Source organism: Acinonyx jubatus, chromosome E1 (assembly GCF_027475565.1).
Source record: "Acinonyx jubatus isolate Ajub_Pintada_27869175 chromosome E1, VMU_Ajub_asm_v1.0, whole genome shotgun sequence".
In the NCBI taxonomy this organism is placed as follows: Eukaryota; Metazoa; Chordata; class Mammalia; order Carnivora; family Felidae; genus Acinonyx; species Acinonyx jubatus.
In genome coordinates this window covers 10,700,772-10,726,632 of record NC_069397.1, presented here as the reverse complement: position 1 = coordinate 10,726,632, position 25,861 = coordinate 10,700,772, and the positions used below count along the sequence as shown (strand labels likewise).

General features: G+C 57.2%; 2 protein-coding genes across 2 annotated transcripts in view; one reads left to right on the top strand and one right to left on the bottom strand.

Annotated features, from left to right (window-relative positions):
- Positions 1-9,845, bottom strand: part of FAM83G (family with sequence similarity 83 member G) — a 30,402-nt gene extending 20,557 nt beyond the window's left edge. The window contains exons 1-2 of the mRNA XM_015079591.3: positions 9,720-9,845; positions 8,595-9,257 (exon numbers count right to left, since the gene is read on the bottom strand). Of these exons, the coding sequence (XP_014935077.2) occupies positions 8,595-9,116 (522 nt within the window). The 5' untranslated portion in view covers positions 9,117-9,257; positions 9,720-9,845. The remainder of the gene's footprint in view (positions 1-8,594; positions 9,258-9,719) is intronic.
- The window catches only part of SLC5A10 (solute carrier family 5 member 10), a 63,856-nt gene that overhangs the window by 33,427 nt on the left and 4,568 nt on the right, over positions 1-25,861 (top strand). Inside the window, exons 11-14 of the mRNA XM_027047637.2 lie at positions 18,686-18,793; positions 21,099-21,249; positions 25,141-25,309; positions 25,499-25,714. Of these exons, the coding sequence (XP_026903438.1) occupies positions 18,686-18,793; positions 21,099-21,249; positions 25,141-25,309; positions 25,499-25,714 (644 nt within the window). The remainder of the gene's footprint in view (positions 1-18,685; positions 18,794-21,098; positions 21,250-25,140; positions 25,310-25,498; positions 25,715-25,861) is intronic.

The following is a 25,861-nucleotide window of genomic DNA, read 5'->3' as shown; positions in this document are numbered from 1 at the left end:
AGCTCGCGGGAACAACACAGAGAATGCTGCAGACTGTTCTAAAGTTTGGAACGACGACTCTCTACACCCTGGATTTGACTTCCACTTCAAGCCACGGCAGAGGAACAGAGCCCACACTGACCCTCCCGCCTTAACAATAAACAACAACACGACAAAAACCAGGCACAATCTGTGAAACCGTGGCCAACAGGACTGCAGCAAGCAAAGTGACCCTTGAGAGAAGGGACATGAATGAGGTCAGCCCCAGGACCACCTCAGCTACCTCTGGGATGCAGCAGAGCGGAGGGGGAGACCCTGGTGGGGTCCGGCAGTCTCCAGGAGTTGAGGAGACAAGTCATGCCCGGAGCACGGCAGCTAGAATTTTCAGGATGGAGTACTGGAGGAGAGGGGGCTGCAGAGAGTGAACACCAGACGCTACAGGGCCTCCCCTCGAGCCCTCAGCTGGTGGCCAAGTATCACATGCACAGAGGAAACCACGCAGGTTGGGACAAAACTGCTAGAAAAGAGCAGCTGGGACAGTCACCGGTGCTCACACAGAACCAGGAATCTTTTACGTCCCCACCTCAGCTAGACCACACACCCCTCTAAAACTCAGGGCCTGCAGGAGAGTCCTCAGGAGGATAGTACGTGAGCAGTGGGCAAATAAGGCCTAGACCAGAGGCCAACTAACTTTTTCTGTAAAGGCCACATGGTAAATACTTCAGGCTTTGCAGGCCATATGGCTCTGACCCACTCAACTCTGCTATTACAGCGTGAAAACAAACACAGACGGCACACTAGCAAATGTACGCATCTGTGTTTCATTATTTACAAGCAGGCAGCAGGCTAGAGGTGGTCCTTAGTCCAACTCCTACCCTGGATTAAGTCTTCTCTAGTCCCACTTAATAAAGCGTAAAAAACACCAAACCAAGGGTGACTGGGTGGCTCAGTTGGTAGAGCATCCGACTCTTGATTTCAGCTCAGGTCCTAATCCCAGGGTTGTGGGATCAAGTCCGGCATCAAGCTCCATGGTGAGCGTGGAGCCTGCTTAAGATTCTCTTTCTCTCTCCCTCTGCCCCTCTCCCCTGCTCCCCTCCACCAACTGAATCTCAAGATGTAAAACGATTCAACATTTAAGATGAAAAATACACCGGATGAGATTAATAACAGATTAGACACCATAGAAGAAAAGATGAATGACCTTGAAGACACACAATAGGAACTATCCCAAATGACACATGGTAAGGAACTGAACAACCAGGATCGGCTCAGAGCATCAGCAGACTGGGAGTCCACCTAGAAGGTCCAGGAGGCATGTTACTGGAGTCTCAAAAGTGCTGAGGTGGAGAGGGGTGGGGAGGATAGAAGAATGTTTGAAAAATAGTGTCTATGGCATTTCAACATTTGATGAAAACTTACATCCAGAGTCGGGGCAGCTCAGTGAATTCCAGGCAGAAAAGACGTGAAGAAAACCTCACCGAGGCACATCATAATCACATCACTTAAAGTCCATGATGAAGAGAAAATGTGTAAAGCAGGCAGCGGGGGAAAAGACCATTACATGGTGAGGAACAAAGAAATGGAGGCTTCTCCACAGAATCATCGCAAGCCAGGGAACACCGGAGCAACATCTCTAAGGCACTAAATGCAAAAAACTCTTAACCTAGAATTCTCTACCCGGTGAAAAGAGCTTTCAAAACCAAAATTTTGAGACCCTTCAGACCTACAAAGACTGGGAGGATTCATCTCTGGCAGACCTCCCCTGTAGTTATCACCACCCCCTTGTACACATGGAGGGGTTAAGGCTCCCTGTTGGAGCCACAGGCTCCTCCTCCCTCACTGGCAGGGCAATTACTTTGCTACCCCCCCCCCCCCACACATACCCCACCCCTCCCTTGGTGGTAGCAGGATTAAGGCAACACTGTCTGAAAGGCCTAGAAGGTTCTCCAGGCATTGAGGAGGACACCTGGAAGCCGCTGGCCCCACTGTGAGGGACTCTCCCCCTGACTTCTGGCATTCTCCAAACCAGTTTCCCCATCCTCTGGCTCCAAAGGCCTGTCGCCGAGGGCACAGCCTGGTCCTGTGGCCTGGCGGGGGAGTCTGTGTATGTAATAACACGTGCTGACCCAAGCCAGGGTCGGGATAACCAGGCCAGGTTTCTGACACTCATACAGGCGTCCCTTTTCCAGGGACTAAGTGGGGGCAGTGATGACCATTCCAATTGTCCAGAGAGAGGAGTCCCCATCCCAGAGCCACGCAGTCAGCTGGTGGCAGAGACCTCCTGTTTAGGGCTCTTCCCCTGGTGGGGGATCCTGTGTACATTCTAGCTGTGACTCCACCCACCGCCCCCCAGAGCCCACTCTGGGTTCTGAAACAAACTCCTGACCATCAGCACTGCCCTGGGGCATTTGGCACTCCTTCCCTGGGTGGCCCGTAGCCCAAGACTTCCATTCTCCAAGCCTTGGTTTCTCTTCTCGATAACACGGGGCGGGGGGGGGGGGGGGGGGGGGGGAGGGGGGGGATGGAATGGATAACCCGAGGTCCCGAGGTCTCTCCCCTCTGACATTCATCAGCCCTGGTACCTTCCCCACCCTCTGGATTATTAAAACAGAAGCCTCATTAAGGCCAATTAAAGGAGGCTGGGGCCTCCTGAGTGCCAAATGACTGCAACGGACGGGGTCGAGGCACATACTATACTGGTCACACCCAGAGCCCTCTGTCCAGGGGCCCGGCCCAGCCCCATCCAGCCGCGTGGGCCCTGCCCTGAGTCTCCAGCCCTCCCCAGATAGACATCGGCCTCCTCACCAAGGCTCAGGAATGCTGCAGAGAAAAGGGCAGAGCATGGGGGAGGGCCAGGTGACCAGGGCTGCGCCCTGTGGATAAGACAGACCCCTCCCCCTTCCCGTTGGCCCCAAGGGGCCCCAGAGTCCCACAGTCACAAAGTCCAGCCAACCAGACCACCACGCAGTCATCAGCGCGTGGTACAAGCTGAGGATCTTCAAACTGGAAAATCTCGGACTCGTAAATTCAAAAGCCTGTAAAATCTCAGCTTCTCTGGGATCCAAGGGTGACAGATGCTGAGGTGTCCTTGAGCATCCTAATCCGCCAGGAAGACTGGCCTGGAAAGGACTTCCTTGCCTGAGGCCTCCGGGCCACCTGATGCCCACTCCCCTCTACTGGATCCCACCAAGCCCCTGCTTGAACTCCTCCAGGACAGGGAGCTCACCACTTCTCAACCCAGACTATTCCCTGAGAGAGGCTATCAGGCGAGAGGGAAGGAGGAAGACCCAAGAGAACTGGTATTTATGACATGCCAGCTCCATGCCAGACATTACACTGAGGGCCTGACATAACCTCTTTTCCCATTTGAGTCCCAGCATGCTTGGAGACAGGTGCTGTCAGAGGGGCAAAGCAACTATCTTGGGACAGCATGGCGAGACAGCAGCAGAGGCCTGGGTGTGGGTCTGAGTGGTATGCAAGCCCATCTGCCCCCCACCCCCCCGTGGCATTTACCCTGGGAAGATCCCTAAGCCTGGAGATCATTCGGGAGCCACGAAGGAGGCTAAAGCAGCCCATGCAGACCAGCGCCTGCCAGGACGCAGGGCGTGGTCCCAGTGTGGAGGGGCGGCCCTGCCCCGCACCAAGCATCTCGGATCACTCAATAGCTTGTGGGTGGCTCACTGTTACTGCCGCGAGACACGTGGCCAGTCCCCATTTTGCAGATGAAGAAACAGAGGCTCACGGTCACATAGCAAGGGGGTGGCCGAGCTGGAGAGGAGAGCCGGGGGCCCGTGAGAGGACCGGCCCCTCTCTGCTGGCCCAGGGCGAGGACGGTTGGCCTCAAGGTGAGCCTGCCGAGCCGGGGGACCGGGGCTCTGTGGAGCCCCACGCAGGCCCTGGCCCGCTCTGAGCGCCCTAACCTCAGCGTCCTCCTCTGCGACGCGAATAACGTCGGCAGGGGTCGCGGGAGGGAGCGCCGCCCCTGCCCCAGTGCTCCAAGAGGCTGGCCGGTGCCCTCCTTCCTGGCAGGGCTCCTCCTGGCTCTCCTCAAACTCTCAATTAAGATGCAAACGTCGGGCAGGAAGCCTTGGGAGACACGGAGCTGACACCTGGAATGCTGTTATCAGATGTTCCCCACCTGGCAGGTGAGGGCCCTGGGCCTGGGCTGGGAATTGCTGGAGCAGGCAGGAGACAACTCCCCGGATTCGCGGCACGAGCCTGGGCCAGCCGTGCTCCTTCTGGGCTCCTCCGGCGAGTGCCCGCGAACAGCTGACCGGGCCGTCCCTGGGGCCTCTGGACGCACCGAGGCTGTCGGGCCCTCCCTCCTGCTCCAAAGGGACCCGCCGTGGCCTCAGCTGCCGGTAGCCCCGGTCTCCCCAGTCCTGTGTTGGTCATACTTGTGCCCCCACCCCCATCCCCGCTGGGGAGAGCACCGTGTCTGGGAGCCTGCTGGGGACAAGGAGCCTCGTGAAAGTGCTTTTACTGTCCTGAGTCAAGCTGGGGGCCAGCAGCAAGGCGCCAAAGCTCCCATCAGAGGCAGGGCTCAGAGACATCGGCCGTGATGCATTTTCTCCCGGGGAAAAGAGGCTCAGAGCCCACAGACCTGGGTGCTGGGTCCAGCTCCTCCCGCTGTTAGCTCTGTGAGCAAGATACCTGCCCTCTCTGAGCTCCACCAAGCCTCAGTTTCCTCCTCTGCACTAAGAAGACAACACCTACTTTATGGAGTTGCCGGGAGGATTACAATGGGGGTAAAGTGCCCGCTCAGCACCTGGCAGAGAGCTGGCATTTAATAAACGCCTCATTAAGCTGCTTTTATTCTCCTGGAGCCAAGCCGTGAGCCAAGACTTCGGCGTGTGAAGGCAGGGGGTTGACAGAAAAGATGTGGGGTTAATCAGGCATCGTGAGGCCGCCGTCTCCTCCTGCTGTGTAGCCCTAGGCAAGAAACTTAACCTCTCTGGGTCTCCGTTCCCAAGCCCTGGCCTGGCAGGCACGAGAAGTGGGTTCTAGTCTGACCTTCGAAACTCATTCTCCCTCGGGCTCCATCCGTCTTCTCACCTGTCTGTGATTCCCCCCTGCCCCTGGGATCTTCCCTGGGCTGTCTGGGTCTGGTGAAGCGATCCTTTGGGGGGGCCCATGTCATGGAGGGGGGCACTCCCTCCTCAGCCCCCTCCCAGACCCAGCCCAGCCTCACCCCTCTCTCCGAGGCTGCAACAGAGAGAGACTGGGGCTCATCCCTCCTGGGCATGATACTACAGGCCTGGCCTCTGGTATGCAGTTGGAACCCCAAAGCAGGTTTTTCCCCAGGGAAATCACTGGTCCCCAGGGGCTGGGGGGGGGGGGGAGCGGCAGGCAGATGGCCTTCCATCTCAGAGACTTGGAGCCCAATGGGGCTAGAAGACGGCTCAGAGCACAGGCTGCCTGCTCAGGGCCACACAGCCGGTAGAGTTAGACCCAAGACCCTCCGGTCTCTCGTCCCAGAGAAGTCCAGAATCGCAGGGCAACAGGGTGTCAGAGCTGAAGGGACCCCTGACAATCTTCAGTGTTACCCATTTTACAGATGAAATGACTGAGGCTCGTCTAGGGTCACACAGTGGCGGAGGCAGAGCAGGGACCCGATCCCAGCACTCTTGGCTCCTGGTACCAGTTCTGTTCTAGTCTTTGGGGAAAGAGGGGGGGTTCAGAAGTCTTGACGGAGACACAGCCGCTCCCTGACGGCCAAGCCGGGGCGGGTTGAGCGTGTGCTGTGTCACTTCCCTGCCCCAGGGTCTGCCCGCCGTGAGGAGGTGGCGGGCCGGGCCGCCCTGAGTCAGCACCAGCCGCCCCGGCCCAGGTGCCCCGGCGGGCAGGGGGCGGGCAGTGTTTGGGCCCAGCGGCTGGACGGCGGGCTCCCCGTCCCAGGCCTGGGGAGGGGGAGTGTTCTCCGTGCATTGCTGCTGGGGGGGCGAGGAGAGGATGCGGGGGCGCAGGGGAAGAGGTGATTCATGGGGAGAGATAAGGCAGGGAGAGGTCCCCGTGGCGGCGGGCGGGCCAGGCAAAGCACCTCGTCAGCCCCCGTCAGCATCCGTCAGCGGCACAGCCCAGCGCTGGGGCCTGGGAAGCAGCCGGGGCAGGGCAGATGGGAGGATCGCAGGCAGCTTGGCTGAGCCGCCCCTCCCTGCCCGGCCTGTCGCTGTGCTCTGTCAGGCCAGGATGGGCAGGGGACCCGTCCTAGAGTCTGAGGACAACACAGGCCTGGTCCCCACCCCTCCACGCAAGAACTAGCTAGGTGACGCTGGCAGGGACTCAGCTGTCAGGCCTCAGTTTCTACATCTGAAAAATGGGCAGATAACACTACCTGAAATTATAAAGTGCCTCGCACTCAGAAAACAGTGGCTGTTATTATTGCCCGCCCACCCACACACCATGCTGGCCACGGGCCCCCTGGACGGAGTTGACAGGGAAGCGGCCAGGATGGAAAGCAGGGGCGTTGGCTCACCCTGGTGCCGCGGGGTGTGAACAAATCCCTGTCCTCCGTGCCTCAGTGCTCTCATCTGACAGATGAGCCTCTACTGCCTCAGACCCTCCTCCTGGGTCTGGGAGGCTCCCTGCCGGCTGACAGCATGGGGCAGTCTCAGCAGGGGGGCCCCATTCTGAGGGGAACAGGGGGGCAACGCCAGCCGATCAGGGGGCCGCACCAACTGCAGTTACCACACAGACTGGGGTTCAAACCCGAGACAGACGTCCCCCCCCGGCCACGTCCTCTTAAGCGACGCCAGTAACCTGGTGCGGCCTTTGTGGGGAGCAAACAAAGTTTCGGGGGCCCATGGAACTGCATGGGGTGGCTGAGGCTTAGCCCCAGACATAGACACGTGGGGAGGGTGCACCGGTGCCCAGCCTGGCCCCAGGCGCCCCTATCTGGCCCCCATCACTGGGCCAGGCCATCAGTCCTTCTGTCTGGGGGAGATTAGACTGGCCGGCTGTTCCCATGCCAAGCAGAGATCTGGTGTCTGCCTCCTTCCTCCTCCTGGTGGGGAGGCGAGGAGCAGAGGAGGGGGAAGCCTGGCACAGCAGGTCAAGCCCCACCCAGGGCCTCCGTTCTCCCAGTTTTAAAAAAGGGGTCATGGGATCCCAACAGGCCCTCCCAGGGGACTGGGTTGCAGGCCCTCGGGTCAGGCACCGCGTCAGCAGCACCCTCCTGAGCCATGGCAGGTGCAAGGCGGGTTATTCAGCCCAAGAACTATGAAGGCCCCTTCCCCCTCCCCCTTTCCCTCCTCTTCCTGAAACTCCTCCTCACCCCCGTCACCCGATTCCATCTTTACAACCGCCAAAGACGCAGCTTTGGTCCTAACCACCTCCAGCTGACACACCAGAAGAAACCCGAAGCCCCAAAGCTGCCTGGGATCAGGCCGAGAGCCAGGCTCCGAGACACGGGCTATCTGACTCTGCCAGCCCCCTCAGGGGACAGGGACTCCACCTTTCTAGAAACCTAACCCGTGGCCACCTTGTCAGCTCCTGACCCACTTCTGGGTTCCCTGCCCAAGAGCTCCCCCACGCCCTGTCAGCCAGGATGGTCCCCAAAGCCAGCGTTCTGGGCTTGTGCGATTTGCTGCCCCGCTCTGGGCCCGGGGAAGGGTTAGACTCTGCTAGAAAGACCTCCGCGGACACACACATTGCTCATCACTCGCTGCTCTCTACTGAGCTCGGACCTGGCTTCAGAACCTTTCTCAACACTGTTCGCCACGCAGGCTTTACCAATCATGTCAGGATGTGCTTGGAAACCGAGAACTCCTCTCGGTGAGAAGGCGCACCAGTTCCCGGCCTGGCCCTTCCGAGGATGTGTGTCAGTGCATCGGCTGAGAACGACTACCCGCACCAGGGTACAGCACGGCTCGGCAGGGGTCGAGAACAGGCAATGCCTGAGGTCCCTTCACTGGCAAAATTCACAGGCGGACAACCCTGAGCTGAATTCACTCCGCTTCCACCCAGGGCCCACCCCCATCCCCTACATCCCAGCCTGGAAAGATTCTGCCATTGCAAAGCTCACACAGAGGCTCAGAGAGGGCGAGCAAGGCACTCTCCGTCGCCCAGCACAGCCAGGAAAAAGGCACCTTTGAACTCGGACCTCCAGGCCAGCCTCAGATGGACTCAGGCTGTGTTTTAGTCTCCAGGCCTTCTCCACCACTCCAGACTCTCTCCACTACCCAGGAAAAAGCAACACCAGAGGGTTCACGGCGTGTGTGAGAGCGTCCTGCTTCTCAGGGGTGAATCAGAGCCATCCCGAGGGACGGTAAGTGAGAGAAAACCCGGAGATTTCTCCCCGCCCCACCCCATCACAGCACCTTCTTCTGGGGAACGTGCTTGCAGCGTCTGGGGAGATCAGAGCCCTCCCCCAACAATGCACAAAGGCCCTTTGAGATGGGGTAACCCACCATCTCCTGCCAGAGAACCCGGGTACCCTATCCCTGTGCAAAGAAACTCAGGAACCCCATGAGGGCAGGGGAGGAGGCAGCCAGGGAGGAAGCAAAGAGACCCACAAGAGAGAGACAGTGTTGCGGTCTCCGTATATGCTGGGGGCCGGACGCAGGCCCACTGAGCCAGCTTCCCTTCCGGGGACTCCCGCCCAGCAGCTGCCTCACCTTCTGGGCCTGGCTGATCATCTTTCGCACCACCTCTTTGATGTGGGCCTGCCCATCGATGGGGGGCTGCATGTAGACGCTGGCCCGGGTCACACCGCGGTAGGCAATGGTGTCGGGCCAGCCCAGGTCCAGCTGCGGGATAGATCGGTCGGACTTCTGGGGCCAGTACTCCAGAGAGGGCGGTGGCTCGGCCTCGGTGGGGGTCCCGCCTGCCCTGCTGGCCTCCTCGCTGTCACCAACCCCATTGTCCTCGGGCCCCCGGGGCCACTTGGCACCCCTCGGGTCCTCCGAGCCCGGGTCGTACACCTCGATGGTCTCCAGGATGCGCTTGAGCTCCAGCTCCGAGAGGAAGTCACGGATGTTCTCGCGCTTCAGCACCTCGTAGAAGGCCTCGCGGCCGTGGGCCACCAGGGCCTCCAGGGCCAGCCGCTGCTCCTCGCTGTAGAAGAACTCGGGCTTGGACTCGCTGGAGCGCCAGTTGACGTGGTTGTCGTCCAGACACTGCACCTGAGAGAAGGCCATGGTGCCACTGCCCCGACGCTTCTGCTGGGTGGGCGGGCGACACAGCACTCAGCAAGGTCGGGATCCTAATTCCCGCGCGACTGCGGCCCCACGCACTCTTGGGGCTTCACCGGCGTCTCAGCAAGTCTGCCCATAGGGAACCTGCGAGGGAGTCCAAGAGAAGGCGGAGGTCAGGTCAGAGTGCAGGCGGGGACTAGGGAGGGGCGACAGGGCGGGGGTGGGGCGGCAGTGGGAGAGACGGCGGGGCGCGACCCACGCCAGGGCGCGCTGCGCCTCTATCAGTGGGGGCCGGGGGGGGGGGGGCACCCACATCCCAGAGGAATTCTGGAGCTGCCCAAAGTCCTGGGCAACTTCTGGGAGGAACTAGAGCCAGCAGGGACCTTCCCAGAAGTTTCCAAGAGTGGGAGGCAGGAGACAACTCGGATGGCCTCTGGCCCAGCTCAGCGGCGCCCAGCATTCCGACGGCTTCCGGGAAGGGAGCGGGGTCTTAAAATCTGCGGGCGCCACGACCGGCAACCCAAGAGGCCTGCCCGGAGGAGGCTCGGGGAAGCGCGGCTGGCAGACGGCGCGTTGGAGGTCCGGGATCCGGGGGGACTCGCTTACCGGGCGGACGCGGGCGCGGGGACAGAGCCGGCAAGGAGAGCCCTGCGGGGAGAACGAAGCGCACAGGCAGGCGGCGGGCTGGTGACTAATGCCGCCCCGCCCACCCCACCTGCGGTCACGTGCCGCTCTGGGGGGCGGGGCCGGAAGCTGATTCACCCACCCCCCATCCCCCCCACCAATCCCTGAGAGACACCGACTTCGGGTGGTTGCGCTCCCCGTTTCCTCCGCTGCCTCCAGCCCCAGGTGGCCGAGTTCTGGAAAGCTCAGGGACCGAAGTCCAAGAACTCTTGGAACTATGCAGCCCAGAGAGGGAAAGTGTTCTTACTGAGAACACACAGCAAATCAACAACTTTGCACCGCTCCAGCGCACCGCTCCTCCCCCTGCCCCCGGGGTGGGAGGACCTGTTGTACCCTTGGTCCAACCCTACCAGTGCCTTGTTTCCCGGGTGGGACGGGAAGTCCGTGCAGATACGCAGCTGTCCAGTTGTGGAAGTAGAGTTAGGGTACTGGGCTGGGAGCCCCCAACGGAGGGATAGGGCACAGTCTGACCCACACTCAGGAAGGAGCCTTTACAGAGCCACGTGTGGACAGAGCAGATAGATAGCCAGTTCTTAGTCCCTGAGCCCTGCTCCCTGCTGGGAGGGGTACCTACCCAGGACTGGTCCTGCATGATGAGCAGCGCCCACCCGAACTCTGGCGTGGGGAGGGCCAGAGAGGGCTGCTGGTGGGCTGGAGTCAGGCCCAACTATCTGCTCTGTGTCCTGGGGCTTGGGACCCTGGTTGGGGGGTGGGGGTGTGGGAACCAAATCTAACAGCAGGCTGCAAGGGCAGGGACAACAGAGCCTATTAAACCTGGATCTGGACAGGGCTGTGGCATGCTTGGGTGGGGATGGGGGCCCTGAGGACACTGGTCTGTGTTGCTGAGGGCTGGCTGGTGGCATCTCTAGGCCTCCCCCGTTCCAGAACCACCCACCATCTATCCACCTGGGTCTGTCGCCCGGAGCAGTGTCTGCTCTCTCCAGGCCCAGCACCCCTGTGGTCCCCATCACTGACCCCTCAAGCCTCATGTCCTGTACTCCCTGCCATGAAACTCGCCCCCCCCACCCCCCAGCCACAGGGGCTTCACACTGTGTCTGGATGGCCCCAGAAGCCAGGCCCCTGCCTCTCCCTGAGCAGAGCCCCACAGGTGTCCCTAGCTCCTCCCAGGTAGGCGCACATATACCCACATCCTCCCTACCAGACTCAGACAGAAGGGAGAGGCAGACAGTCCCAGTGAGCAAGCACTGCGTTGGGAGTCCTGAAGCCTGATTTATGTCACTGCCACTGAGGGCCCAGATCAAGAGTCTCTCTGGGCATCGGCCTCTCTTTGTGTTCTTATGACTGCACAGGGGCCTGGAGGCTCATGAAGGGAGTCCTGGCTCTCCGGGCTGAAAGGCAGCCCTCCAACCTCTACAGTTACCTGTCCATAGTTACAGATGCGCAGGAAGTTGTTAAGACAAAAAGACAAAACACAAACCAACCAACCACCAACAGAGAGGTTGCGTGCAGCCTTCACCCTGTTTCTGCCAGTGGTATCATCTTGTAGAACTATCGTACAATAATGCGGTAGCCAGAAAATTGACATTGGTGCATTCCAGAACTTGTTCAGATTTCACCAGTTTACATATGTTCATTTGTGTGTGTGTGTGTGTGTGTGTGTGCATGCTCATGCACATGTGCAACCTTACCACCTGTGTAGATTTGGGTGGCCACCCCTGCAATTGGGATGCAGAACCCTTCTGTCATCACCAAGACCTCCCTCTTGCCAGCCATACCCACATCTCCATCCCTAACCCCTGTCAGCCACTTGTCTGTTCTCCATGTCTACAATTTTGTTATTTCAAGAACGTTATATAAATGGAAAACACAGTATTTAACCTTTAGGGATTAGCTTTTTCTTCCACCCAGCATAATTCTCTGGTGAATCATCCAGATCATCGTGTATATCCGTAGCTTGTTCATTTCTGTGGCTGACAAGTATCCCATGGCCTGGATGCACCGGAGCTCGCTTAACAGTTTCTCCTGTTGAAGGACACTGGGTTGTTTCCAGTTTTTGGTTATTACGAATAAAGCTGCTATGAACATTCATATACTATTATACATATTCATTTGTGTAGGTACTGCATTATGTCTATTTTCCTGCCAACAACATCTGCGTGATCTAATTTATCCACATCCGTGACGGCATTTTATGTTGTCACAATTTTTTTATTTTTTCCATGCTTGTAGGTGTGTAATAATCTCTTATTATGGTGTTAATTTGCGTTTTCCTAATGACTAATGATATGCAACATATTTTCATATGCTTATTTGCCACTGTATGTTCTCTTGGGTGAAATGTCTGTTCATGTGTTTTGCCCATTTTCTCATTGGATTGTTTGATTTTTGAGAGCTTTTTATATATTCCAAATACAAGGTCTTTGTCAGGTATATAGTCCACATATATTTTCCGCTGGTCTGTAACTTTTTCTGTTTTTTCTTCTTTTTTAAGGTATAGAATAGAACATTATTAACTATAATCACTACGCTGTACGTTAGATCCTCAGAATTTATTCATCTTATAATTGGAAGTTTGTACCCTCTGACTAACATCTCACCTCTTCCTCCCACCCCACCCCACCCTCAGCCCCTGGTAACCATCATTCTACTCTCTTTTTCTATGAGTTTGACTTTTTTAGATTCCACTTGTAAGTGAGATCGGACAGTATTTGACTTTCTCTGTCTGACTTACTTCACTTAGCGTAATGCCCTCAAAGTCCACCAATGTTGTCACAAATGGTAGGATTTTCTTTCTCAGGGCTGAATAGTATTCTATTATATATATGTATATATACGTGTGCGTGTGTGTGTGTGTGTGTACATATATATATACCACATCTTTACCCATTCATGTGCTGATGGACCCTTTAGTTTGTTTCCATGTCTTGGCTACTATAACTATGCTTCAATGAACATGGAGTGCAGATATCTCTTCAACATAGTGACTTCATTTCCTTAAGATACATGCCCGGGGTGCCTGGGTGGCTCAGTCAGTTAAGCATCTGACTCTTGATTTAGGCTCAGGTCATGATTTCACACTTTGTGAGATCAAGCCCCGAGTCAATGGAGTCTGCTTGGGATTCCCTCTCCCTCTCTCTGCTCCTCCCCCACTTGCTTGCACTCCTGTGTGTGCTCTCTCTCTCTCTCTCTCAAAAAAAAAAAAAAAAGATAGATATACTCAAATGTGGCATTGCTGGATCATATGGTAATTCCATTTTTATTTTTTTAGGATTTTATTTTTAAGTAATCTCTACACCAAATATGAGGCTCAAACTCACAATCCAGAGACCAAGAGTCCCATGCTCTACAGACTGAGCTAGCCGGACACTCTTCTATTCTTAATTCCTTGAGAAACCTCCATACTGTTTTCTTGTTTTCCTTAGTTGCTGCATTGACTTATGTTCCTATTGGTAGTACACACACACACACACACACACACACACACACACACACACAATGGGTTCCCTTTTCTCTACATCTTTGCCAACACGTTATCTCTTGTCTTTTTGATGAGAGCCATTCTAATAGGTGTGAGGTGATATTTCATTGTGGTTTTGATTTGCATATCCCTGATGACTAGTGATGTTGAGCATTTTTTTTCAGGTACCCATTGACCATTTGTATGTCTCTTTGGAAAAATGTCTACTCAGATCTTCTGCCCATTTTTTATTATTATTTAAAAAAAATTTGTTTTCAAAAAATTTTTAATATTCATTTTTGATAGAGACAGAGCATGAGCAGGGGCGGGGAAGAATCTGAAGCAGGCTCCAGGCTCTGTGCTGTCAGCACAGAGCCCGATGTGGGGCTCAAACCCACGAACTGAGAGATCATGACCTGAGCTGAAGTCAGACACTTAACTGACTGAGGCACCCCTGCCCATTTTTTAATTGGATTGTGTTGTTATTGGTTTTTGTTTTGTTTGCTATTGAGTTGTATGAGTTCTTTATATATTTTGGCTATTACCCCTTATCAGATATATGGTTTGCAAATATTTCTTCCCAATCCATAGGTTGCCTTTTCATTTTGTTGATGGTTTCCTTTGCTGTGCAGAGGCTTTTAAATCTGATATTGTCTCATTTGGGGGCGTTGTTTTGTTTTGTCTTTTTGAAGATCTTTGCTTTCGGTGTCAAATAAAAAAAAAGTCATTGCCATGATCAATGTCAAAGAGCTTACTCCCCACCCCCCCTCCATGTTTTCTTCTAGGAATTTTACATTCAAATCCTTAGTCCATTTTGAGTTGGTTTTGTGTATGTTATGAGATAGCAGTCCAGTTTAATTCATGTGCATGTAGCTGTCCCATTTTTCCAACACTATTTATTGAAGAGGCTATCCTTTCCCCATTGTGTATTCTTGGCTCCTTTGTCATAAATTGATTGAATATATATAGAGACCATACATACACACATATAGTCTCTATTGTGTTATATTGATCTATGTGTCTGTTTTTGTGCAAATACTATACTGTTTTGATTACTATAGGTTTGTAATTTGGTTTGAAATCAGAAAGTGTGATGTCTCCAGTTTTTCTCTTCTTTCTTAAGATTACTTTGGCCATTTGGGGTCTTCTGTGGTTGTATAGGAATTTTTTGGATTATTTTTTTCTATTTATGTGAAAAATGCTGTTGGAATTTTGATAGGGACTACATTGAACCTGTCGATGGCTTTTGGTGATAGGAGCATTTTAACAACATGAATTGTTCCAATCCATGAACATGGTATACCTTTCTATTTATTTGCATCATCTTCAATTTCTTTCATCAGTGTCTTATAATTTTCATCCCATGAGTCTTTAATCTCCTTGGTTACATTTGTTCCCAGGTATTTTATTATTTTTGATGCCATCATAAATGGGACTGTTTTCTTAATTACTCTGATGGTTCATTGCTAGTGTCTAGAAACACGACTGATCTTCATATATTGACTGCATATCCTGCAACTTCACTGATTTGTTCTGTAGCTTTCCTTTTTTATCCTTTTCACAGGTGTCTTACACAGAACTTTTAATTGTGGTGAAGTCTACTTTATCCATTTTTTCTTTTATGGATATTGCTTTTGATGTCAAGTCTAAGAACTCTTTGCCTAGCCGTAGGTCCTGAAGATTTTCTCCTATTTCCCCCCTGAAAAAGCTTGATAGTTTTTACATCGTACATTTAAGTCTGTGAACTATTTTGAATTAATTTTTGTATCAGGTGTAACATTTAGGTTGAGGTTGAATTTTGGCCTCTGGATGTCCCCCAAAAGGACTTTACAGAGGAGGAAACAGCCTCAGAGACCTTAAATAATCACCCAGGATCACACACTAGGGCACTGGGATAGCTGGACTTAAACCCAGGTCTGTGTGCTTTGCTCCTACTCCTTACTGCAACATCCACATCTGGACTGTCTCCCAGGGATGGGCCAGGCCTCGATAGGGAGTGGGGAGCACCTTGATTGGCCCTCAGGGTGTTGTGTCCAGTGGCCTCATTGGGAAGAGTCATTCAGTCCATCAACAAACACTGGCAGAAGCTGTCACAGGTCACCGAGTTATCGGTACATGAGGATATTGCCCAAAGCCTGCAGACATCCACAAGTTGAGAGTATGAATTCATATGAATTCCCTGAGTTTACGAAGGAAAGAAGGGTATTCCAGAGAGAGGGAACAGAAAACACAGAGGCCCAGAGGTGTGGCTGAAAGTGGCTAGGTGGGTAGAGGGCCACGAATGGCACAATTAGAGGCTTGTGATCCCTCCTGCAGGGGATGGAGAGCCACGGAAGTATATGGGCAGGGAGGGTGGTGGGCAGATTAGTGGTTTTAGATGTTTCCTCTGCGGCTTGCAGGGTGGGTGGGTTAGAGGGGACAAGACAGTACAGTAAGGAGGTGGAGTTCACCTGGGCACCAAGCCCAGTGGCTGGACGTGGCATTGGCCACAGGGAGGGAGAACATGGGGGACAAGGAGAGGGACAACTCCCAGGCTTCTGGTGTCGGCCCTGGCTGACGGAGGTGCCAATGCAAAAGTAGAGCCTAGTTGGGGAGCTCCCAGGCCCACAGAGGCTGGTTCTCTCGCAAACTCAGAAGCCCCGTTCTCATTTCCCTGGCCCTCACTGTCCTGAGGCTGCTCACTCCTGAATGTGGCATATTCAGGGGACTTTAAGTGGAGACACCTCTGCGGCTGTCATAAAGGAGAGGTTCTTCTTGCTGTTCAGCACAAACTCCGGCAAGCGAGCCAGTGGTGCCCAGAGGCGGTGGCCCAAGCCCAGAGCCTGGAATGGGCTGAATAAACTCGACCAGAATCTCCTGACTCCGGCTTTCTGAGCCATTATGTGGCTGTGACTCTCCCTAGAGGGCTGGGTCCTCCAAGCACCACAGCCAGCCAGTGCAGGCCCAGAACCTGTCAGGAGGGACCCATCACCTGCCCTCTGTGTGCTGGACCCCAGTGCTCCCTGGAGTCCTGCCGTGGGGCCCTGGGCTTTGTCCTGGGCCCGACTATGGGTCCCAGGCAAGTCATGCCCTTTCTGGCTCTCATCTGCTCACCCGCTGGGCTGCGGGTGGGAAAATAGGGCAGCTGGATCAAACAGTGCCTGACCTTCATCATGGCTCTTTCTGGCATCCTTTCTCCGTCTCCTCCTTTCCTCCTAGGCCTTTCCTCCTTCCTCCCTACCACTTACTTGGTTACTCACTCATTCATTCGCAAATGTTCACAGGATCTTTCCTCTGGGCGAGCCCTGAACTGACTGAAAGCTAGGACTGGGAGATGATTCAGACCCAGTGTCCGCCCTTGGGGAGCTCCCAGTCTAATGGGGGAGGTAAAATATACAAACAATTGTGATTCAGTCCTTGGCCACAGGAGCCTTTGAGAGGAAGCTGCTTTGCCCTGGTTGTGGGGGGAGGATTTGGAAAGGGGGGTGTCAGAGGAAGCCTCAGAGGACAAGCAATGGGCCATGGAGCAGGAGGTAAACAAGGGTAGGGCAGAGCCCTGGGAGGAGGGGACCTCGTCTGCAGAGGCATGGAGGTGGCAAAGGGCTGGGTGTGTAGGAGAAAACGCAAGCAGGTCAGGGTGGCTGATGCATGCATGCTGGATGGGACCAGTTGTCAAGGACCTTAGATGCTGTGGGAAGGATTTTGTTTCCAGGAAGCCAAGGGCTCCAGGGGTGTGGGTGGAGGGGGCTCCTGAGTGAAACTGTAATTTCGCAAGGATGGGACAGATGGAAGGGAGGCAGTGGAGAGCTGGGGTCCAATTTGTATGAGAGGAGATAGAGCAGAGCAGGGGGCCAAGTGAGGCCAGTAGGGCCGTGGGAGGAGAAGACTGTGGGGCTGGGGGACTGGATGGGGGGAGAGGAGAGAAGGCAGTGAGCTCTTACTGGGCCAGGGAGAGGGAAGAGGACATATCTGATTGGACACTCTGAGTGGGAGGTGCCAGGGATGACAGGCAGCAGGTGTCCCTGACGCCCGTTGCTCAAGAGAGGGTCTGGGCTACTAGAGACCGGGATGCTAGGTCATTGGGGGTGGGGTGATGCTGCTCCAGCCTCGCTGGCCTCGAGGAAGGGGATCTGAGACCCCCCCCCCCCGAAGTGGGTTGGGCATCTATAGAGGAATTTTCAGAAGGAGCATCAGAGGGGACAGTACTTAACTCAGAAGTGCCTGGTCTGCAAAGGAAGCAACGCGTCCCAAGAATGCCGGTGCCTGCCGCCATATTGAAATTTAAGCCCCCAAACTGCCCCCCTCCCCTCAGAGCGGCTCTCACTCCTGTCCCCTTGGAGCTTCTGTTTCTGAACTTCCCCCGCAATCACCATCTTCTCGTCTACTCTGCTCTCTGCAGGCCCCTGCTGAAAATCCCAAGGGACGGGGGCCACAAGGTGTTTAGAGAATGTTCCATGGGAGGAGCACGTGACCGCGGGGTTGACCGCCATTACCCACACTGTGCTGGGGAGCCCCGGCTGCCGCGGGGGCAGTGGAGGAACAGGGTCACATGGGAGCCAGGCACCGTGGTTCCTGCCTCCAAACAGGGTTCTGCAGAGACAGCTTGCTAGGGCGGCCTGGGCGTAGGGTTCAGTCCAGGACACCCATTAATCCCGCGTTCACTCAACAAGAGAGTAGTTCGTGTGCGCTGCTCCGGCCTTGGGGAGGTGGCCTCGGTGAGACCAAGCCCCCTCCTCACCAGCTCACCAGCCCCTTGGAAAAGCAAAAACAAGCAGTCCCCAGTGGTCCGGAGTAAAGAGATGAGGAAAATCTTCCCCCGCCTGGGAAGGCCTGGGGAGAGGGGCTGGTGGAGAAGGCCTCAGGTGGCAAGGTGGGAAGGGGACAAGCCCAGAGGAGCCTGGAAGAGCCCGGCATCACGACGATTGGAGGGGTTTTGTTGACTGCTGAACTGCCGGGTAGTTCTGACCAGGACATGATCTGACTCCCCTGTGTTTTAGGGGTCTTCCCTTAACACCCAGACATAGCTCCAGGTCAGGGTCAGGAGGAAAGGCCCCAGCCTGAAGCTCTGAGCCCAGGGGTGGGGGAAGGTGCCCCTCTAGCCTGCATTTGCCCCTCTGGGGAGAAGAGCTGGGGGCCGGAGGGGGGGTGAGGGAGACTAGCGCCCCAGATGGGTACAGATGGAGGACTGCTAACATGGGCAGGGCCACACTGCAGGCGACCCCCTGGCCTGGCTGGGGAGGGGGAGAAGGCGCTGTGACAGAGGACAACAGAAAAAAAAAAAAAAAAAATCAAGGCATTAGGGACCAGAATAGAGGCCAGCCCCCTCCTCGTGACCCAGACTGGAAAACAGACCTGGGGGCGAGTAGCTGGTGGTCAGAGGTGGTGACGGACAGAGCAGGTCAGGCCCAGGGTCTCGGCCACACCAGGGCTCAGGTGTGTCGGGAGGATGGGGTGGGGCAGGTGGAACATACTGGGCGTCCCTTCCCTGCAGATGACGTGGGCTGCGTGGTGCCGTCTGAGTGCCTTCGGGCCTGTGGGGCCGAGATCGGCTGCTCCAACATCGCCTACCCCAAGCTGGTCATGGAACTGATGCCCGTAGGTGAGATTCTGGGTGGGGTCTGGGCGGCCTGTGGGGTGGGACCAGTGAGGGCCAGGGGCCCTGGGGGCTGCGGAGGCCACTCTGGATCCAGTGTGACGCCCACGCAGGACGTTCCCCTCCTAGGGGAAAAGAGGAAATAGTATAACAGAGCACACGCTCACGGCACCCCCCCAGGGGCCAGGCATTGTTCCGAGGACTCTCCACGTGACCAATTTGCATCTTCTTCTCAGGAACCCTAAGTGCTGTTATTATCATCCCCACTTTAAAGGTGGGGAAACTGAGACCCAGAGAGCTTAAGAGACCTGCCCAAGGTCACATGGCAGCTGGGCTGCAGAGCTGGGCTCTGAACCGGGATAATCTGCCTCGAGAACTCGTCCTCTTAACCTGTGCCGTTGGAGCCCTTGAGTAAGGTCGCCGTTGTCTCTTCTTTCAGGCCTGCTGGGTGCCAGACCCTTTTACGGACCGCTTCCCAGTTATGGCTATGAGGTAGTTATTAGCTCCATTTTACAGATAGGGAAAGTGAGGCACAAAGAGGGGAAAGCGACGTCTCCATGGCTAGAGTGGCTGAGATGCCCCAGTCCGTCTGCCGGGGCTCCAAGCCCACTGCTCACTCCGCTAGGATCCGGGGCTCAAGCCCCCCATGAGTTCCTGCCTCCCCCAGCTGGTAGCAGTGAGCCTTCTGAGACCCTCGGCGGCCTGGTTTCTTCACCACCAGATTCTCCAACCCTAAGTGTCTCCCTCCCTCCCTGTGGCTTCCTCTGTGGAAGCTGGATTCCTGGCCCCACCCTCCCTCCCTCCCAGGGTGCCGAGGCCCAGGGATGTGGGTGCACGGACCTGGGATCAAAACTCTGCTCTGCCACTTGCTGGCTGAGATATTTGGGGCGTGTCACTTTCAGTGTCCTCCTTTGTAAATTGGAGATCGTGACGCCTACCCACCCCTCAGCGTGGTTGCTGGGATTAAACCTAAGAATGTAGGGACGGTGCCTGGCCCAAGGCTTGGCCTCGCTGTGGGTTCCCACCTCTGGGCCTCACCTTCCTCTTCTGTTCTGGGGGCTGGGAGGAACTCGCTAAGCCCCCAGCCATGGTTGGACCATAGCCTCTCTCTAGGCCTTCGGCTCCCTGTCTGAGAAATGGGTAGAGAATAAACCCCGAGTGAATCCATCTCCCCGAGCAAGAGACACAGGATGGAGAAATGTTTGGGGGAAAACCATGGCCTAACTCGCTTTTCTTTGGGGGCCAGCCCAGTCAGCCTGATAAGTGAACAGAGAAGGCCACGGGAGGCTTGCAAGTCACACAGCAGGTCAGGCACGGAAGCAAGGCCAGGCCAAAATGGCACCCAGGAGGCTGAGTCCACAGGGGAGGGGGCCTGTGTCAAGTGTATCCTAGGGCAGGGGTTGGAAGAGAGACAGAGAATCTGCGGAGGTGGAGGAGGGGCTTAGACACTTGAAGAAAAAGTACGAGAAGCCTTGGAGATAGAACCAGACCAAGTCCCAGAGAGGGGAGGCGACCAGCCTTACGCCACACAGCACTGAGTTACAAAGTGAGCATCCTTCTGTCTCTCAGGGCTCCCCACCCTCAGCTCCGCTCAAGCCCATGACTCCCAGAAGGCTTTGCAAAGAAGGGCCTTGCCCACCTCGGTGGGGACGCCCCCTTGTTTTCCCCCGGAACTGCATTTCCTTTTCTACAAAGCCAACAAGAAAGGGGACCCCCTAGTGCCTGCTGGGGCCTGCCACCCACAAGAAATGGCAGGAAACCCCAGACACTGGGCCACTGCGCCCTGACCGAGTTGTGACCTCCAGGCAGAGGGTCCCGCCCCAGGCCTTCCTCTCCCCACCCCACCCCAGAGTTTTGCCTCTGGCTGCAGTGAGTCCCTGGGCACCTCTCCTCCCGCTAGGACCTTCCACTTCCTCATCTGTCAGACGGGTTAATAATGCTTCCGTCACTTGAAGTCCTAGGTGTGAAAGTGCTTTTTCACCTGCAAGGCTTTGTGGAAACAAGGTGCTGATAACTGCACCCTCAAGAGCAGACGCAATCACAGGAAGCCACAAATCCAGAAGTTTCGACCCCCCCCCCCCCGCCGCCCTGCCATTGGCCCTTGGCCTCCCAGCCTCTTGTGTTTGGGTCTCTGTCCCTGGAAACCTCCAGCCTCCCTCCCCCTGGGGCTCTGCTCTCGAGGACTTGTGCATGGCCGATGCTGACCAGGGGGGCCTCAGGGGACCTCAGGGGCCTCAGGGGTCCTCAGTAGGACACGGGCAGCAGGGGCTCCCAAGCAGAGTCACAGCGGCCCTGTCTTCCCGACCCCCAGGTCTGCGGGGGCTGATGATTGCAGTGATGATGGCCGCACTCATGTCGTCGCTGACTTCCATCTTCAACAGCAGCAGCACACTTGTCACCATGGACATCTGGAGGCGGCTGAGGCCCCTCGCTGGCGAGCGGGAGCTGCTGCTCATTGGCCGGTACGGTTGGGGGTGGGCAGTGGGAGGGGTCGTGCCAGGCACCGGGGACAGGCTGGGACCCAGGCTTCCCCAGCCACACGACGGCCCGTGGGGCCCCACCAACGGGGGGCTTTGAGGGGTGAGTAGGAGTTTGCCAGTTGCGGAGGAACTTCCCAGGAAGGAGAGGATACAAGGAGCCAGAGTGTCCTGTCCATCCCACATCCCACATTGCTCTGGCCACCCGTTCATGGTCACGGCCTTCATCTTAGATGTATCTTGGACTCTGAGCTGAATCTCTGAGGGCATTTCTGCTGGGTAGAGTCCCCCTTCCCCAGTCACCCTGTGGATCTGTCTGTCTTCCTAAAATCTGAGCCCTTAAGCCCTCCTGATGGTTTCCAGCTGCCCCGCAGAGGGCCCAGAGCCAGTTCTCGGGATGGCCACACTCAGGCCACAGCTGTCCCTGGCCCCACTGAGTTTCTTCCCGTTTCCTCCTAGCCCTGCTAGTCCCCTCCTTATCACCTTGAGGAGCCTCCCTGATCTTTCTAGACTTTGCCCAAGTGTCCCCCCTCCTCCACGCAGCCCTCCCTGATAGGCCTGACTGAGGAGTGAGCCCCTCTCCCCTCTAAGCCTCCCACAGGGGACCATGGTCTGATTCCTCCCTCAGGACATGTGGCCCCTATAGGTCCACCTGTCTCCCTGATGCCCCCCACCCCCCACAAAGACAGGCAGGGGCCATGTCTGGCCCAGCCCTCCATCCCTGTACTCGGCGGAGAGTCCTTTGGGGGTGAACTCAGCAACGGGTAATGAGAGGTTGGTGCCTAGTGTGTGAACGTGCCCGCCCGCTTGGGCCCTCTCCCAGCTCCCACCCTCCCGTGCCCCTCCGAGGCTTGCTCCCCCAACTCCACCCGCTGGGTCGAGGGGCCCAGCCTCTGGTGCGCGTCTTGACCGACAGCGCACCCTGCGGCCCCCTGCCCTTGGCTCTCATCCTCAGGGCGGGGTCTCTGCTGCAACTCCAGGCAGGTGGCCCAGTGACGTAAGTCAGCCCCACTGCTGTCAGAAGGGCTCTGTCGGGACACGCCATTCAGCAGGCGAGTGTGAGCTCATCTACAGGCTCCCAGCCTCCTCCAAAACAAGGAGCCTCTCCCTCCGGCCTTGCACGAAGCTTCTGTGTCAGCAGGTCCTGGCCCCTTGACCTCCTCTCCCCCCCTGCGTTGTTCCCCCGCCCCTCCTCAGTGGCCCCGTGGCCCCGAAAACCTGCCCCTATCTGGCAGACTCCTCCAAAACCCTTCCGGGCTCGGCATCCCGGGACCAAGTGCCCTCCAGCTGCCCAGAGTGTGACCGGGTCCCTGGGTCTGGGACACGGGTAGCCTCAGTGCCCGCTCAGTGGCCCCCATGTCTCGTGCCCCCGACTTCCTGGCCTCCTCAGAAGCAGGCTTCTCTCCTCTTCCCACCTGAAGCCAAAGTCCTAACTGCCCCCCGCCATTCCAACTCACCCCCCCCCCCCCCCCCCGCCATGGTGCCCTTGACCCTCCTTCCCACCTCTTCTACCATGTCAAGCCCCAGCCAACCCAGGCTCCACCAACCTGCCTGGGGGCATAAGGCTGTGTGACACAGGGCAGGTTGCTCACCCTCTCTGGGTCCCAGTTCCCTCAGCTGCCAGTTTGGTGCAGTAGAAAGGGTCTCATGCTAGGTGTTGGGCCAGGGTTCAGCTCGAAAAGGCCTCCCTCGTGCAGCACGGGGACACCCCCCAACACCTCCAGCCTCTTCCTGCTTAAAACAACACCGTTTAAGCTGCGTTTCCTAGATGGTTTGGGGTCCTGGGTCTCTGGAGCCTCAATCCAAGGAGGTGTGGGACTCACAGAGAGGGGTAACAGAGCATGTCCAGAAGCCTGGGGAGGAGGCCATCGTGGGGCAGGGACAGGCAGGGGCATGCCAGTGACCCTGACAGTCTCATCAGGTTGGGGTGGCACCAGAGGAGCCATCACAGGCCTGGGGCAAGTGACAGTCCCACGTCTGGGGCCCTGATCTTTGCCAGGGCCTTTTGCTCCTGCTCCCCGCTCCTGTCTGCCATTCTCTGTTATCCAGTCCACAAGGAGTGCCCGACGCCCCCCTATTATCCTGCATCAAGCTGAACAATATGGGGGATCCAGAGAGATCTCAAAGCCCTTGAGGGCCACCCCCCCACCACCGCAGCTGTAGCCCAGGAATGATGGAGAGGGTCAGTCATCCCGACAGCAGTGTGTGTGCAGGAAGGGGTGGGGTTGGAAGGCTTCCTGGAGGAGGAAGGCCTTGAGCTGAGCCTTGGAGGAGGTCAGCCAGGGGAGGAATTGGAGAAGGACATTCCAGGCAGAAGGAACAGCCTCTGGGCCTGGGGTCTCTCTGGCAGCCTGATGGTGACTGAGTTGGAAGGGGAAGCCCTGGAGAGCAGGGGGAAGGCCAGGGCCGCAGTCCAGGCCGGCCCGGAGAGGCCAGGCCCCGCGCACAGGCGCTGAGCCCAGTGTGGGCTGCAGAAGACTGTGTGGGGAGGGCGGGGTGGGCTGGGTGTCCGTGGAGCCCGCCTATGCCTTTGAAGAGGGCAGCGCCCGCCTGCCTGCCAGGCTAAGGGTTAATTAGCCTTAATCAAGGTGGTACCTCCTTCCTCCACCCTCTCCCTCAGGCCTGGAAGGGAAGAAAGGGAGGCAGGCGGACAGGCACACAGGAAGGACCCGCCCCAGCTGCAGACGTGGCCTCTCTCGCCCTTGCTGTCCCGTCTAGGGTTCCAGGGGGGTCTCACCCACCACCCTCCTTGGGGGTGAGGTGTGCCCAAGTGACCCAAGACACAGGGGCAAGGGGCACTCAGCCAAGGAGGAGCAGATAGGACACCCGACCCCAGCTCTGCCTCCTTAGCTGGGCCCCACACCTCTTCAAGGCTGGAGGGCGACCCTCCTCTGCCTAGAAGCCCTCTGGGATCGATACTTCCTCTGGGCTCCCTGAGCCCAGCCCTTAGGACAGAGTAACAGACTCATCTACTTTCTTTGCCCTGCTGTCCGTGCTGGGGAGGGACAGGGCCCACTCGTCACCCAGTCTGGGCTTCTCGCACGGTGCCCTGCACTCCGATGGGCTTCTGAACGGGCGACTGCTGAATGAGTGAGCGAAGCACGTCCCCGCGGGGGAGGCCTTGCACCGAGAGGGGAGGCAGGCAGGGGCCGGAAGGAGGGGTCCACACAGGGGAGGGAGGCAGAGGGGCTCATTCCGACCAGAGGTCTCAGGCCTCAGAGCTGAGGAGTCCGGGCCCCGACCCAAGCCTTGCACTCTTAGGACAGAGGTCACCCTGTGATGGGTGCAGGTCTGCAGCCTCAGGCTCTTGTGGTGAGGAGGGTTTCAGCCAGAGGCCACCAGCACTAAAGAAGCTGGGGGGGGGGGGTTAGTCTGGCTGGAATGTGAGGGCGCAAGCCTCTCAGGAAGCCGGCAAGTGTTTATTGAGCACCTATTGTATGCCAGGGGGATGCAGCAGTGGGCTCCATGGATGAGGCTCCCACCTCCCCTGGTGCTTCCAGCCAGGCCGGGGAGACAGACAGGGAGCATGTAACCCCCCCCCCCCCAACATACCTCTGTATGTCCCCGGGATGAGTGCCTTGAAGACAAAGAGGAGAGCCTGGGAGGCCATGGGGGGGGGGGGGTTGCTCCCTGAGGGCTGACGCAGTGGAGACCCCAGGGACAGGTGGAGTCGGGGCGGACCTGCAGGCGGCAGGAAGCCATGGAAGGGTGGGGGCAGGGCAGGGCCGGCCACATCCCCAGAGGAGCGGACCAGAGGCCAGGGAGGAGGCTGGGGTGGCAGGGGACGGCTGGAGAGCGCATCTTAGTGGCTGCGGGAGATGCGGGAGAATTGAGGGAGGGTCTTCCGGGACGAGCACGCCCACTGCCTGCCCACAGGCTGGTCATCGTGGTGCTCGTGGGCGTCAGCGTGGCCTGGATCCCCATCCTGCAGGACTCCAACAGTGGGCAGCTCTTTATCTACATGCAGTCGGTGACCAGCTCCCTGGCCCCCCCCGTGACCGCAGTCTTTGTTCTGGGCATCTTCTGGCGGCGTGCCAATGAGCAGGTGGGTGGGGGATGGGCAGCGCCAGGGCAGACAGGACGGGGGCGGGGGGGGGGGGTAGGGGGGAGGTCGGGGCTCAGTCCCCTCCCCGCGGACGGGCTGCGTCTGGCTCACATCTTCCCCTGCCGCCCATGTGCGTGCTGGGGGAACCTGGGCCCTCACCGTCCACCTGCCCTGCCTCCCCTTCCCCAGGGGGCCTTCTGGGGCCTGATGGTGGGGCTGGCCCTGGGTGCCACTCGGCTGGTCCTGGAATTCCTGCACCCCGCCCCCCGCTGCGGTGACCCGGACACGCGGCCAGCCATCGTCAGCAGCCTTCACTACTTACATTTTGCCATCGCCCTCTTTGTGCTCAGCGGGGTCGCTGTGGTGGCTGGGAGCCTGCTGACGTCACCCCCCCAGGGAATCCAGGTGAGCCTGCCCCGGCCCCTGACTCTGACCCCTGACCCTCTGCGACTCAAGAATTTTCCAGCTCTTGGGGCGCCTGGGTGGTGCAGTCGGTTAAGCATCCGACTGTTGATTTCAGCTCAGGGCGTGATCTCGTGGGTTATGAGTTCA